Source organism: Sorex araneus, chromosome 2 (assembly GCF_027595985.1).
Source record: "Sorex araneus isolate mSorAra2 chromosome 2, mSorAra2.pri, whole genome shotgun sequence".
NCBI lineage: Eukaryota > Metazoa > Chordata > Mammalia > Eulipotyphla > Soricidae > Sorex > Sorex araneus.
Genome location: NC_073303.1, coordinates 120558226 through 120573350, shown reverse-complemented (window position 1 = coordinate 120573350; position 15125 = coordinate 120558226). Strand labels below are relative to the sequence as shown.

Below are 15125 nucleotides of genomic sequence, written 5' to 3'. Positions count from 1 at the left end.
AAATGTGTTCATCTTTTACAGAACAGGAAGAGGGGGAGTATTGAATAGAAACAAGGGATTCTCAGCAGGTAAAACCCAAGGAAGCACATGAGTGAGTACCCCAGAAACCCTGGGGGAGCCCTTCAGATAAGAGTGTGATCCCCTGTGAGTATATGTGCAAGCACAACAACTGAAGGAGCACAACCTTCAGTCAGCACTGTAGCCGTGTGTGAGCATTGACCCCTAATGTGTAAGCACCCAGAACTGGAAATGTGTGTGACCTTGTCATTGTGACAGCAGCAGCAGCAGTCATCAAGACCAGGGGTAAAAATCAAAAGGTTAATCTAAGGTAGAGAATAGGAGATGAAAGGTGACCTACACACTCTCGTGAAAGATGGCTTTTCAGCACTTTAAGAAATCAACAATTCAGAGCACTGCATTCAGAAGGAATAACATGTGCAAAGGCCCTGAGGATGGACAGAGCTTGACATTTGAAAAGCTTGAAGGATTCCAAGGTGATTCAATCATAAGCAAGAAGAGTAGCTCAAGATGAGGTCAATAGTAGAGACTTGAAGATCCTCAGAGATCATGAAAAGATTTTCTTTTGTACAATGTAAAGCCATCGAAATTTTGTAATCCGGGGAACTTTATTTTGGAAAAAAATTGCCTTTTATGCTTCTATATAAATAACAGGAAGGAGAGGAAAATCTTACTGCAGAGACAATAGCATGGCCAGATCAGTAACCAGAGAATTCATTACCAGAAAAATGGTGATAGAATGGAGAGATTTAAGATCGCATCTTATTGCTGAATAGAAAGAACCTATTAATGAATTTGAAGGTGAACAGTGATGGAAAAGATTGATTAATGTCAAAGTTTCTGGCTTGAGTCACTATGGATGTTGGGGGGTTGCCATCTGTAGGAATAGAGGAGACAGAAAGAAAGATAGGGGAAAGTTTAGGAACCTAGAATTTGTTTTGGAGGCATGGTTAGATTTTAGATGTGTCACAGATCACATGCAAGGGGGTGGTGAGAATTGAATATGGCATAACATAGTGAGAATGAGTGATCAGAATCCAAATAGGAAAGAGTTCCAAAAAATTCTTTTCAATCAGTAATACAACCAATAACTCAATCTTCTACTTAAAACCAACAATTATTTTCTGTTGAAAGCATTTAGGATGAGAATTTTTTCTTGTTAGTTAATCGGATGACTTAGTTTCAGTCAATAAAGAAGAAATGGGCTAACCAGTGGTGTTTCCCCTTGAGTTCCTAAATTAATATATAAGTAAGATAGACCTATGCTTTTCTCTACCTTTTTTGCCTCTTTCCATGCCTTCATTGGGGAAAATTAAGATGAGAGATCATTGTGCTACATGGATGCTTTCACTGTAGCCCATTGTCATTGGCCCAGAGTATTACCTGCTAAAACAATTTTGATTAAGTTTGGAATTGCCTGATGTTGTGCAAATAGCAGTACTACATTTTAATTAGCTAGTCTATATGCTTTATGTTGATGATGATTTGTAACAGGTCTTTTCAAAAATAGATTTCTTTAATCAGCATTGTTGGCTAGCTAGGGGCCTAATGTCTTAAAATAGCCTTATTTATACTGATTCCTTCTTCCTAAAATGTATAAATAGAGCAAAACCGATGTGACATTGCCGTGTTACAAATACTTTCATCAAAGGTAATAAAAAGTAATCTCTGTGGGTTATTGTGAAAGACTTTAATATTTACAAAAAGTTGAGTTCCAAATCCTGCTAGCCCTAGTCTTTGGGTTTTCATAATGTGTTCCTGCTTTTTGAATTTTCTAGTTGAAAAGCTTTGAAGGTCCATGGAAAATATTGAATTAAATTGGAAATTTGTGTCAGTTCAATAAATGCTTACAATTTAGTGGTATAATTATAAAATACATAGTAAGAAAGGTATAAAAATTTTACTACAATTAGAGCTTTGACTAATAGAACTATAATGTGAAAAATATTCTACTTGAGCACTCAACAGACATAGATATTTCTAATCAATGAAATAATTTTACCATTAGATTGCTTAAAATACTGAAATTGAATCCAGATCTTGATTCCAGAGTCTTTGCTTTCTTCATTTCTGCATACTACCACTTATATTTTTGTGTAAGGATGTTAATTTATGCATGGCAGTTTATGTGAGGCCTATTTTCCTGAGCAATTAAGAGGCTGAGTGTTGGAACTAAATAATGGAGTACTGTTCATATTTGCCATAGTATAGATAATTAAGGGGTGGAGGGCTTCTTCTGCTGCCCCAAGGGACCCAGCCCCGGCAGCCCACCTCCACTACCCAATCACTGCCATGCTCCAGGCCACTTTCCAGCACATTATAAGACACTTCCTGCCCACTTTCCATAATTACCACATCATGTTTGATGGAGTTCAGACAGTAGGCAACAAATCATAGAGTAATACACACACACACACATACACACACACACACACAGACACACACATATCAGAGATCCTGGCAAGCTATCAAGAGTATCCTGCCTGCACAGGCAAAGCCTAGCAAGCTACCCGTGGCGTATTAGATATGCCAAAAACAGTAATTATAGGTCTCATTCCCCTGACCCTGAAAGAGCCTCCAATCATTAAGAAAGATGAGTATGGAGAGGCTGCTAGAATTTCAGGACTGGAAGGAATAGAGACGTTACTGGTGCCCACTCAAGTAAATTGATGAACAACAGGATGACAGTGATATAGTGATTGATAATTAAGACAGAACAGTTTCTGTTTTATATACAAGTTCTAAAACAAGTCCATAGTGGGGTAAGCAGAAGGCTATATTATAGGAATACATTAAATTGACCATTTAGTATACTTCCTAACTGTCCAAAGTCACTCTATTACTTTAATTTGAAGATTTCTTTTGATTTGTTTTGTGGCTACATCTGTGGTGTGCAGGGCTTATTCCTGGCTGTACTCTCAGTAATTGTTCCTCGTGGTGCTTGCGGCACCATATGGGGTACTGGAAATTGAATCCAGGTTGAGCCTCAACTGTTATACTATCTCTCCAGCCCCAAAGATTTATATATATAAACCTGATTATACTATTGTATCATCTCTTGTTGTTTTTTACTGAAATCAAACCATTCAATGAACAGTGTATTTGCTTAGTGCCAATAACTACATAATTATACTAAAATACATACAAATGTATATATGTAGATATGTAGATATATCGACATATATACACATACAAACAGAAAAGTGTGTTAAGTCATAGGAATACAATAGAGAGAGAGACTTAACCATAATTCTGATGAATATAGGGACTGAGCTGGAAGTGAGGGCTACTCATAGAAAATGCTTTTCTCCTCACCTCTTTTTTTCTGAAGTGGTAGGGCATAGGGAAATAAAATTCACGGACTTGCATATCTCTTTGATGAAAGGTCAGTACAATATGTTCATCTGTTATGTCAGAGCTTATTGAACTCTAGAGATACAGATTAGTCTTAGATTTAATTTCTAGCACGTTAGAATAATTTTAGATATAATAGCAACAAATTCGTGTACACTGCTATGTGATTCCTATACTAGACACTGGCCTCACCCTGCACAGACTGATACTCAACTGAATTTAACATGAGATTTCTAGGAAACCATTCCAACTTATCATTTTTACCTGCAACTTCATTTTTGAATTCCTTTTTCTTTAAATGACTAAGAATGGCTAAGGATACTTAAATTTCTCAAAGTGAATCTATATATCATTATAAAAAAGCTTCTAGTTTTATTGTCTCATTAATTGTCTCTATACTTATTTGAACTCTAACCAGGTACTTCTGTTGAAACATTTTGCACTGTTTGAAATTGAAAAAGAAAATTTTGTATTGCTTGATATGCCTGATTGACATTTTATGTCTTAATCTTTGTGTTTAGGGACACAAATAATAGAGCTGCAGGATTAGAGAAGAAGCTGCTTTTGGAACACTCCATGTCCCAAGGGGTTGCTTTCTTGTATTAGTGCCTAGTTTTCCAATCTGTCTATTCTTCTGGTTAGACTTATGAATAGGTTTGTGTTTTGCTGATTGTGTGGGGTTTTTTTAGCTGCTGATTTTTCATCAGATTTTACAGGAGGGGTAACAAAAGCTCTTAATTTTGCAATGTGAAGAAGCTTCACATTTGCTCTCAATTGCTCTTTTTGAGTGACTTGAGATTTTTGCAGCAGCCACAGTATCCTACTCGGGAAATCAGCATTCTCAGCAGCTTTAGTACTTCAAAAAATATCCTTACATTAGCTCTTTTAGGAAGCAAGGAGACAGCTTTGCTAACAGTAATGAGTTGTGCAAACCACAGATGGTCTTCTCGCTGGAAGTTACTGGAAAGGAAGGCAAGTGTTGAATCTTTGAGGGCATAGCCATTCACAAACAGCTATGTGATATGTGTGTATGCTTATTTGTGTAGGTATACAACATATGAATGGGGCAGGAGTGAATGTGTATAGCTACTGCGTTATTGCATATTTCTATGGAGCTTTATAAAAATGCTCTCATGTAATCAAACCACTGTATGCTCATGGCTGCTCTCAGGTAAAGCAAAGAGCATGAAAACTGCAGTTAAAGATAAGAAAATGGGCAAGACAGTCTATGTACTTTCCCATGTATTTTCCCATAGCAGGTAAGTGTTACAGCTGAAATTTATCTTTCCTAACTCCCAAGTCTAATGTTTTGGTCAAAATGTTATTGTTGAATTTCAGCTTTTAGAACGCCTAGTCCTATCACTTTCTCTATACCTTAGTTGGTCCTTCTTGCAAATAGAAAACATACCTACTCCATAGATTTATTGTGATTAATAAATTAATGTGTGGATAGCACATGATCTATATTTAGGGTAAGTGCTCGACGACTGAATTTATGGCTATTTTGTCTAGATCAAAACTTATGTGATGCTACTACCTACCAACTCTCTTAAGCACTTTTATAAATGTTAATTAAGCTATACTGTCAATTTCATGGCATATACACTGTAAATACCTACATATTACATAAGAAAAATCAAGCCAGACAAAGGGTGAGAAAATTAGCCATGATCACACAGATAATAAATACCAGATTAGAAATTCAGTACCAGGGAATTCGGGCTTCATGTTCATATTCTTTAGCATTTTAGCACTCTGCCATTATTATTGAGGTACACAGTCACATATGTGAAAATATGGCTGTGGCATGTCAATACTCTGCCACCTTTAGTTCCTATGACTCAGGACCTATTCCCATTACACTAGAGTAAACCATCTCAACTGTTGCTTCTCTTGTCAGGGGCATTCTGGAACAATAAGAAAGTGGATAACTTAGTGCTCGGTTTTCCCAAATGGCTATAGAATTTAAGAATTTGCCCAATTATTCAAAAATTCAGATATAAATTGAATTTCTCTGGATCAAAGAAGTAATCCCAGATGAGAACTCAAAATATTTTTGAAATGTTTAAGTCATAATCAGAATTTGGTTTAGGTTTCAGGTAAAGTTCTTCATGCAGTATTGGGACAGACTGCAAAATTGTTAAATGATGCCAAACATGATAGGGTAAAATAGATAAAAAGCATTGCCTGGTTATGACTGAAGCGGAAGATGGTAGAAGGTTAGAGATAGACATTGAAAACCCAATGATAGGAGGGAAAGGGGACTATAATAGTAAAAGACTGGCTCATAATAAAGGGCTGCACAGAAAGAAGAATCCAGAAAGCTGATCTCTAATGAAAGTCATTGATAGAGAGTTGACCCAGATCCTTGAGACAAGACCTCTGCAGAGCAATGGAAAACTACATTTAGCCAATGTTGGCACCAAATCTGGATTTGTGATGTCCATTATCTCGTAGAAACCAAAGAATTATGTATTTTACACAATTTCTTATTGAAACAGTGAAATATTGTGTATGTGTCTATTAAGTGCAATAGTTTATGCAAGAATAAAATGCAGCTGATTACTATCATACTACCAGAATCATTGTGTTTAAATTGGTGTGTTGAATATTTTAGACCAGTTATTTTTTCCTCTGTTTTTATGACTTGATATTTCCTCATCTGTTTGCTAGAGTTTTCCTTCTTGGAGAACTAGTGGAAATTGATATGAACCCCATTTTTGCAGAGAAGGAATGGTAAAAACCTTTTATTTCTTGCATGGTTTTCTGGTCTTTCCTTCTCTTTCTGAGTTTTCTGTTTGAAATCAGTCCCACACAAGTGTAGACAAATAATCTGTATGATGTGATGGCTTCCTTTGTGCTCTGAAAGGTAGCACAGGAAAGACTGCATTGTACGACACAGCACCAGCTCTCATGTGCTCTTGTCAGTTTCCAAAGCTCTTTCCTCAAACTCATACTCCAAAATGCATGAAATCTCCACCAGAATGCAAAGCCATCCATGCAGACTTCAGATTTGCTATGTTGGTGCTGCAGGAAAGGATTCTGAAACACCAATATCATTTCTTCAGCATCCTTTGAAAGGGAGAGAAATGATGACATTCTCCTTCCTCCTCTATAATGAGGGCAGGACTTGAATTCTCTGGAAGGCATGTCTGTACTATGTTAAGTGGTCCCACAAAAGTTATTTACTTAATCTCAGAACCTTCCGGGGTGTATTTTGTCCTCAATTTTAGAGGGGAAAATTGAGTTTTAGAACACATCCAGCATAATGACCATGCTGAAAGAAAGTCTTGGAATACTGGTTGGTCATTAGAGATAGAACTATTTTTCTGCTCAGAATTGGGATAAAATATGGCCTTTTGCTTCCATGCCAACACGGGTAGCTCCTTTCATTTATTTCCTTTTCCCCATCTAAGACATTTGCATTCGTTTTCATTTGGAAATGCAAAACATATTAAATAAAGATCTTTTTGGTGTCTATGAAGTGATTATTCTTGTCTCTGTGCTGTTTCATCTTGCTATCAATGGGTATTTTATCTCATGTACACCTACATATTCCATTATGCTATATTTACAGTTAGCACATTTAATTAAAAGCATTGTTAAAAATGCACAAAGACATCCCCTTTCATGAAATTTGGGAATTGAAGGTAGCATTTAGCGGGTTTCCTTGTCAACCACAGTAGTCATTTTTAGACTCCTTGGAGAGTACTTCACTTACTCACACAGTTCTGCTTTTTAAGAATGGGCAAACCCAAGTCTTTTCCTAATGCAGCCCTATACACCTCTTAGCAGGATTTCAATCTTGCACATGCACATCTGTGAAAACCTGATACCATTCATGTCTTGATCAAGAACAGTGTTTGATGGAAAGGGACAAAACAGAAAAAGACCCAAGAATTGTTTTTATTTTACTTGCCTTTGAGTCCAGAGTTATTTCCTTTGCTTATTGCAAAGAAACCATTAAAAGGATGTGTGAGACTTTTTGACATTTGGAATTGATATGAAACTTCATCAGTTTCAGTATCTAGCTCTTATCGAAGCTAAACAGTCATACCAATTCACCTCCTAGATGAGCCTTTAATTTAGCAACTGATCAATTCTAAAATAGACTAGCATAAAATGTAAGGAACCCCTGACAATAAAATAAGCAGCTATGTGAATTTGAGCTAAAACATCATCTTTACATTTTGAAAATAATTTTTGCTGAGAGCTAGAGACCTGTTTGCTTTCTTTTTCTAAAATCTACAATTCCTTGCCATTAAATCCTTGCTCTTCCTTGACTTTGAAATGAAATGCCTTGTCATTGAAAGTAATGTTTTAAGATGAAAAACATTGATAAGTACCAGTGATTTCTTTTGTAATCTTTTGTTTGTTTGTTTGTTTGTTTCATTTTTGGGGCCCACCCAGCAATGCTCAGGGGTTACTCCTGGTTCTTCACTCAGTAATTACTCCTGGCAGTGCTCGGGGGACCATATGGGATACTGTGGATAGAACCTGGGTTGGCATGCAAGACAAATGCACTACCTACTATACTATTGCCTCAGCCCCAAATATTGGTGATGTCTTCGAATTGTAGGTGCAGTGCAATATTTTTTAGACTCTACTATTTTTTTTTCTGGAAAGTTATGTTGAAACTAATTTACTTTGTCTTTAACAACCCAAAATTTGTCCCATAATTTGTGTTTCTTACTTTTTAGCTGCCTATGGTATATTATAACATATAGCTTCAGACAGCCAGCACTAGACTAAGACTAGCTTGGTGCGGGACTGGAGCAATAGCACTGCGGGTAGGGCATTTGCCTTGCATGCGGCAGACCCAGGTTTGATTCCCAGCATCCCATATGGTCCCCTGAGCACCGCCAGGAGTGATTCCTGAGTGCAGAGCCAGGAGTAACCCCTGTGCATCGCCGGGTGTGACCCAAAAAGCAAAAAAAAAAAAAAAAAAAAAAAAAAGACTAGCTTGTTGCTATTGGGAAAATCCTGACATGAATAAAAAGTAGATGGCTATGTGTGAAATACCTGGTGTATTCTCAAGTTTGCTGCACATTAGATCACGTCTTAATGGCTGTTCCTTAAAGAATATTGCCTTTACCTTAATCTTGAAGTATATATAACCTTACACTTAATTTCAGCAAAGAAGCCATAATGATTGTTTTACATGGGACTATAGCACAGCGGGTAGGGCATTTGCCTTGCATGCGTGCAGCCTACTTGGACTTGATTCCTCCATCCCTCTCAGAGAGCCCGACAAGCTACCGAGAATATCTCACCCGCACGGTAGAGCCTCGCAAGCTCCCCATGGCATATTCAATATGCCAAAAACAGTAACAACAAGCCTCACAATGGAGACGTTACTGGTTCCTGCTCGAGCAAATTGATAACAATGGGATGACAGTGACAGTGCCAGTGACAGTGCTACATTACTATGTAATCATCCAGTCCTTTCTTTTCACAAAACTTCTCTTGACTTGATTTCTTAATGGCTTGAAGCTCTATATGATCTGCTCTCATTCTGTAGTTTCCCGAACCTCTCCTGTACTCAGTCACCTTGTTTGTCCAATACAAAACTCCCAAGTCTCTTGTTGTCTGAAATGCTGCTCTGTAGATGTTCTGGTGACTTCTTCTACACAGCGCAGTAGGCTCTTGGGCCAGTGCTCATCTCCATAGAGGAGGATGCACATACATTTCACTTCCTTGCATCTTTTATGGTTCCATTTTAGTATACTTCATTTTTGCCTCCTGGTTTGTATTTGTACCAATAGGAGGCATTCACAACCTCCTATTGTCTACTTCTCCCTCTCGGAGAACCCAGCAAGATAACGGAGAGTATCTTTTCTGCTCAGCAGAGCATGGCAAGCTCCCCATGGCATATTCAATATGCCAAAACCAGCAACAATGATGGGCCTCATTACCCTGACCCTGAAAGAGCCTCCAGTGCAGCACCATTGGGAAGGACGAGTAAAGAGAGTAAAGAGAGGCTGCTAAAATCTCAGGCTAGGATGAATGGAGACATTACTGGCGCCCGCTTGAGCAAATCGATGAACAGTGGGATGACAGTGATACAATGATACGCTATTTATTTTGTACCAGTCTCCCTCTATATAACAGGAAGAACCCCATAATGGTGGGTGTTTTGCCTGTTGTGACCATTCTATCCCTGATACCCATGATAGCAGATGATGCAGAGTAGACATTCAGAGATTGGGAAACACATTCTTTGCTGTTCGTTGAAAACAAGGGGATGAAAATAGGAAAAGCTGTTTCTAATGGGTGAATGTTTTCATTTTAGATTCACTGTAATTTGGTCATCTTTGTGAGGCTTGAAGCTAATAATTCATTCATCATCTTTTACTCTCTTCTTTTTTGTTCCAAGTGGCCATTCAGTAAATACATATTATTTTTGTTACAAGACAATAAATTCAAAGGTCACTCAGTTTTATGGGAAATAGTAAGTATAGCATCAGGGTCACGGTCACTGACATCCTGTCATCCCATTGCTCATCGATTTGCTCAAGCAGGCACCTGTAACGTCTCCATTGTTAGACTTGTTGTTACTATTTTTGGCATATTGAATATTCCACAGGTAGCTTGCCAGGCTCTGCCATGTGGGCGTGATACTCTCGATAGCTTGCTGGGCTCTCAGGGAGGGACGGAGGAATTGAACCCAGGTCAGCTACATGCAAGGCAAATGCCCTACCCACTATGCTATCGTTCCAGCCCATTAAGTATAGCATAAACCTGGAAATATCCTATATGTCAAAATCATATGTCTTTAGATTTTTATAAAAGAGTTTCATCCTGGCATATCTAGAAAAAAATCACAAAGCAAATTATTCCTAGAATGCAGAAAACCTTTCAATATCTGCATCAGTGTAACAATTCTGCTCACTTATCCTGCCCATGTTTTTAATATTTGAGGTAGTTTTGTTTCTATTTGAAATGTACATAAATGGAAATATGTAGTATTTGCATTTTTTTATCTTGACCTCTTTTAGCCCAACATTACTTTTATGAAAACCATTCATGTTGTAAGTAGCTGTAGTTTGTAATGATATACAAATTTTTATTTTCCAAATAACTCAAAATGTATTTATTCATTTCTGCTGTGCACAGATATTTGGATTGTTTTTGGTATTTGATCATACAAAAGTGCCTCTGTGAATATTATGACAGCTTTTCTTTGATTATACATACATTTATGTGCACAATATTTGTGTCAGATATAGACTTGATGTGAATTGATGAGTTTAGAGGTTCTTGCCTAGAGCTAAGCAGATATTGTTAGACATTTTTCCAAGGCACCTGCACCATTTTTATACACTTGATATTATGTCTTTATGTTTCTGCCATGCCTTTTTGTTGAGCATACCATAGGTATCATGTTGTTTTAGCTACATTTCTCATGCCTTTTAAAATGAGTCTTTTGAAACTCTGGATAGAATGAGTCCATTTTCATGACTACTGAGTGGAAATAGCAGTGTGTCGATAGGGGAGAAATCAAACAGTTGATATTTAAAGATTAAAATTTAGTAAACGCTGCTTTCATCAAATAATCTTTTATTCATTGATATACTCAATTCTATTTAGAAAGCTTTTGCATGAATAAATTCAATTTCATAGGTCCTTATGAGAATTATTTACAAATAACTCTCTGGTGAGGTTATTGTGGTATCAGTCTTGGGAAACTTCCCAATGGAGATCTTCAAGTTGCAAGTAGAAATATGCGTAGATTCTTATTGGGATAGAAAATAGGCATTAATATTCTGGACAAGCCTAAGTAGAGATCTAGATTTACAAAAGTTTCTATAAGTAGCAAATGTTCTGCTGTCATTACTATTTCTAATAAAACTGCCAACTTGTTTTTAATGGGGACTTAAGACTGGAAAAGCAACATTTTGTTTTAATCCCCAGATGTGCTAAGAGCCAATAATCATCCAGCTTAGTGTTTAGTTACATTTAAATATCAAGCCTTACAGCTTAAAGTGACTGAATTTAACTCAGATAATTCACCAATTCCTTTTATACAAAGAGCAGCTTTCTCAGGCCTGGGTGGAGAACATGTTTTATAGATGATTTTTGCTCTCCATTGTAGACCTTATATCAACCCATTAAAATCTAGACATGATCAACATCACCAGTGCCACTGAGAGCATTTGGGGGAAGAATGTGATTGCTTTATAGTTATAGCTAAGGAATTGTTAGAGAGTGTTTAGTCATTCCTGTTTAGGAAAGAACTGGCAGCCTCTGTCAACTCAGACAATCATTTCATTATCCCTTTGGGGGTTTGTAGTTGTTTATCTCTAACTAGCGTTTTATTACAGCATTAAAAAGTGTTTCTTTCAGAACTGAAAGCAATGGCCAGATGCATTATCTTTTTTCTGACAGCATGTTTTAGTGTGCTGTTTTAAAAAAAAATTGCCACATTTCCTCCTTTTAAATGTATATCAAGGAAATCATTCCAAGCTTATTAGATAGAAGAAGAGTGTTTTCCCAGTTTCAAAAATATCTGAAGAATTCAAAATACTGTAGGAAGGCCTATAATTTCAAAGTAGACTCTGAATTATTTCAAGGTCAAGTATTATTCAGTTGTTGAAGAAAAAAAATGATGGAGATCAACAAACCGGAAATGCTGAAATACAGTAAATGTCTCTCGAGTCAGTCAATAATCACAGCATGTGATTTTCTTTGCCTGTAGGTTGAAGAAAAAGTCCCAGTCGGTGGATATTACTGCTCCAGGATTCAACCCTTTGGCTGCTGCAGGAAAGCAAATGCCACAAGCCAGTAAGCCCCCTGCACCCAAGACCCCCATCATTGAAGAAGAGCAGAATAATGCAGCCAACACTCAGAAGCACCCTTCCCGGAGGAGTGAGCTGAAGCGGTTCTACACCATTGGTGAGCACCTGATGTTTCATTTATGCATCACTTTGTTGATTCACTTTCACATTACATTTGGATGTCTGGAAATAGATGCAATCTCTCCTAATGGTGCTGTTCGTGGATCTCCAGTTCAGCAGCCACTTAACATGCTTATCTTTCTGATTGGTGATTTTCTTACTTGAAATGGAAAAGTACTGACAGCTGCCTGCAAAGTTAAAGAAGAACTAGCTTGAACACCTTCTATATCCTAGTCTCAGGAACAAACTGTGTGTTTGGCTTTCGGATTTGTTTTGTTTTGTTTTTCAAGCGTGACTACTACTATTTTCACACAAAGAATCCTTCAGTTAGTGCTGACATTGAAGGTTTTTGTTTGTTTGTTTGTTTGTTTCTATTCTTTTCCTTTTTCCTCTAGACTTTCATGTTCCTGACCCCATTCCTTTAGGTTGTGAAGACAATGGCTAATGTCAACCTGTCACTGACAAATCCACTGAGAAAATGGTTATTACCTTCTGAGGGAGATTAAGTTCCATGGGGCCTTTATTCTGGTCTTTCTTTTTGTTTGCTTGCTTGTTTTGTTTTGGTTTGAGCTTCACACCCCGCGATGCTCAGGGCTTACTATTGGCAGTGCTCGGGGACTATATGGGATGGTGGGGATCCAACCCAGACTGCCAGCATGCAAGGCAAGCACTCTCTTTGCTTTACTCTTGCACCAACCCCTGTCCCAGCCTTCTTTCTTTATCACTGCACTTTGCTAACACTAGAGTGATTCCAGAACCCAGTGTTTAAGAGAAGAGCAAAGCTATGTATGTGCCTTTGCAGGCCCCTAATCTCTGTTTTCCCGGATATAGTATCAGTACCTTAGAGATTTAATTTAACTAGAGCATCACAGAGTGTAAGCATCATTACCTGTTTTTGACTATCCTTTATTTGAAATCATGTTTCACCTTGGATTCTAACTAGCCATTGAACGTCTTAGTCACAGGTCTGTTAGAGATGAATGTTGCTCTCTATGGTTATTTAGACCAGGGGTAATGCACAAGCATCTCAGTCTTCTCTGGAATGGGATCTGTGTTTTGATTTTGTGTATCTCGTTTTGGAGAGATTTGGTTGTATCCAAAAATTACTGGTAGAAACTGACTTTCAGGGGCGACTAATGTTCCCTCTCTGCTCACTTTTTATTTGGCAGCAACCACACCATAACCCAGGCTTAAACTTGGAATACTTGACACTTTTCATGAGATATTAAACTGTTCCCATCTAGAAAAGATCTTCCTAAGACAAGCTTCTAGTTCTGTTTCTCACAAGTTTCTGTGACTCTGTCCAGTTATTTTTCCATATCTTTGGGTTAAATCATTTCCTTTCAGCTTAAGGAAATGTCTCCAACCTGGCCTTATGGTGTTTAGAAATCAGCTATGAAAATCATACTCTTCCCTCTTCACCCCTGCAACTTTCTGAGTCCTCTACCTTTACCTACTCTCAGGTTTCTTATTTCCTCACTAAAATGTTCAATTTTCATTTTGGTCTCAAAGACCAGTTAGCATGGCCTTCGAGGAAGTTGATTGTCAATAACATTGACTATGAGACTGTTTAGCAGGTGAATATTTATAGTGTTCAGATTTTTGATAGCAGTAAGAAGCAGATCATATCATTCAAAGAAATCTGCCAGCTAACACACTCATCAGTCAGCATGTCCGTTTATCACAAGGTGCCTTTCTCTTAATTTGTGGTTTATGCAACTGAAAATATGGGAGCCCTCTGGTGGCCATGTTGAGTACCACATGTGATAGTCAAAACATGTTTGGATTAAACAGTGATGCTGGGTAAGGATTAAGGAATTTAATTTTTGAGTCTTGTAAATGTCTTTAGGGTTAATGAGTATGTTCAGTAGCGTCTTTAGAAATGTCTTTTAATTTGATAGCTGTTAACAATAATTAATCTATGTTAATACTTGTTTCTTATTGAAAGGAGTTCAGGAAAGAATAATTAGAGCCTCTTTTTTATAGACAAGAGATGTAGGTTCTTAATTATTCTTTTTTAAAAAGTAGCATATTATGGCCATGTATGTAACTCAGTCATGAATTTAAATGTTTGAGGTTCTGAGTTTAACCCCCTTCTCCCCACTTCCCCAACACACACATCAGAAGCATATTAAACTTAGTATAGTATCAAAGTAAATGACATATTGTAAACTTGCTACTTTTTTAAAGTAATGCCTAATACATTCTGCCTAATATTGTTTTAAGCACTTAACTAGTACATACACACTCACTCACTTACTCACACAGATATATATATAACCCAAATATAACCAAAATGAATATAACCCAAATGAAATGTCTTAAATGTTTCTTTCCCTATCTATTATGATCACTGTTGTTCCAAGAATTTCATATTTTAATGCAGCCTCAACTAACTAAATTGACTATGGAGAGCACTAATGGCATATGACCTGCAGTTTGAAAAATCCCTGGGCAAAGTATTTGAAGTTTCAGATAGTTAACATTCTATTACTGCTTTATAAATAAAAGTGTTGATGAGAACTAGGATAATGCATTATATAATTAGTGAACTAGTTCTAGTGGGCCATTAGATGAAGAAACAGTAGAATTTTTCCTTTTTTAAGTTTTGCTTATTCTACTGAACTTTGACGTGAAACTTTATCCTGCAAAACTATAGTAACTACATACAGATAGAGAATATCAAATAATAGAATCCAGTATATCCACTACTCTGTAACTTTGCTACTTGTAATTTAGATGATTATATGTAAAGAGAAAGAACTATAAATTAGACATAGAGGTAGCAAAGAAAATACATCTCACAGTACCCAGAAATGTCCCATTGGTCTTTCAGATAGACCTGTTCAAATCCAG

General features: G+C 37.1%; 1 protein-coding gene across 3 annotated transcripts in view; it reads left to right on the top strand.

Annotated features, from left to right (window-relative positions):
• OXR1 (oxidation resistance 1) overlaps nucleotides 1-15125 on the top strand; it is a 431839-nt gene that overhangs the window by 209140 nt on the left and 207574 nt on the right. For all 3 annotated transcript variants that reach the window (XM_055129071.1, XM_055129068.1, XM_055129069.1), the window contains exon 3: nucleotides 12071-12267. In XM_055129071.1, the coding sequence (XP_054985046.1) occupies nucleotides 12071-12267 (197 nt within the window). The remainder of the gene's footprint in view (nucleotides 1-12070; nucleotides 12268-15125) is intronic.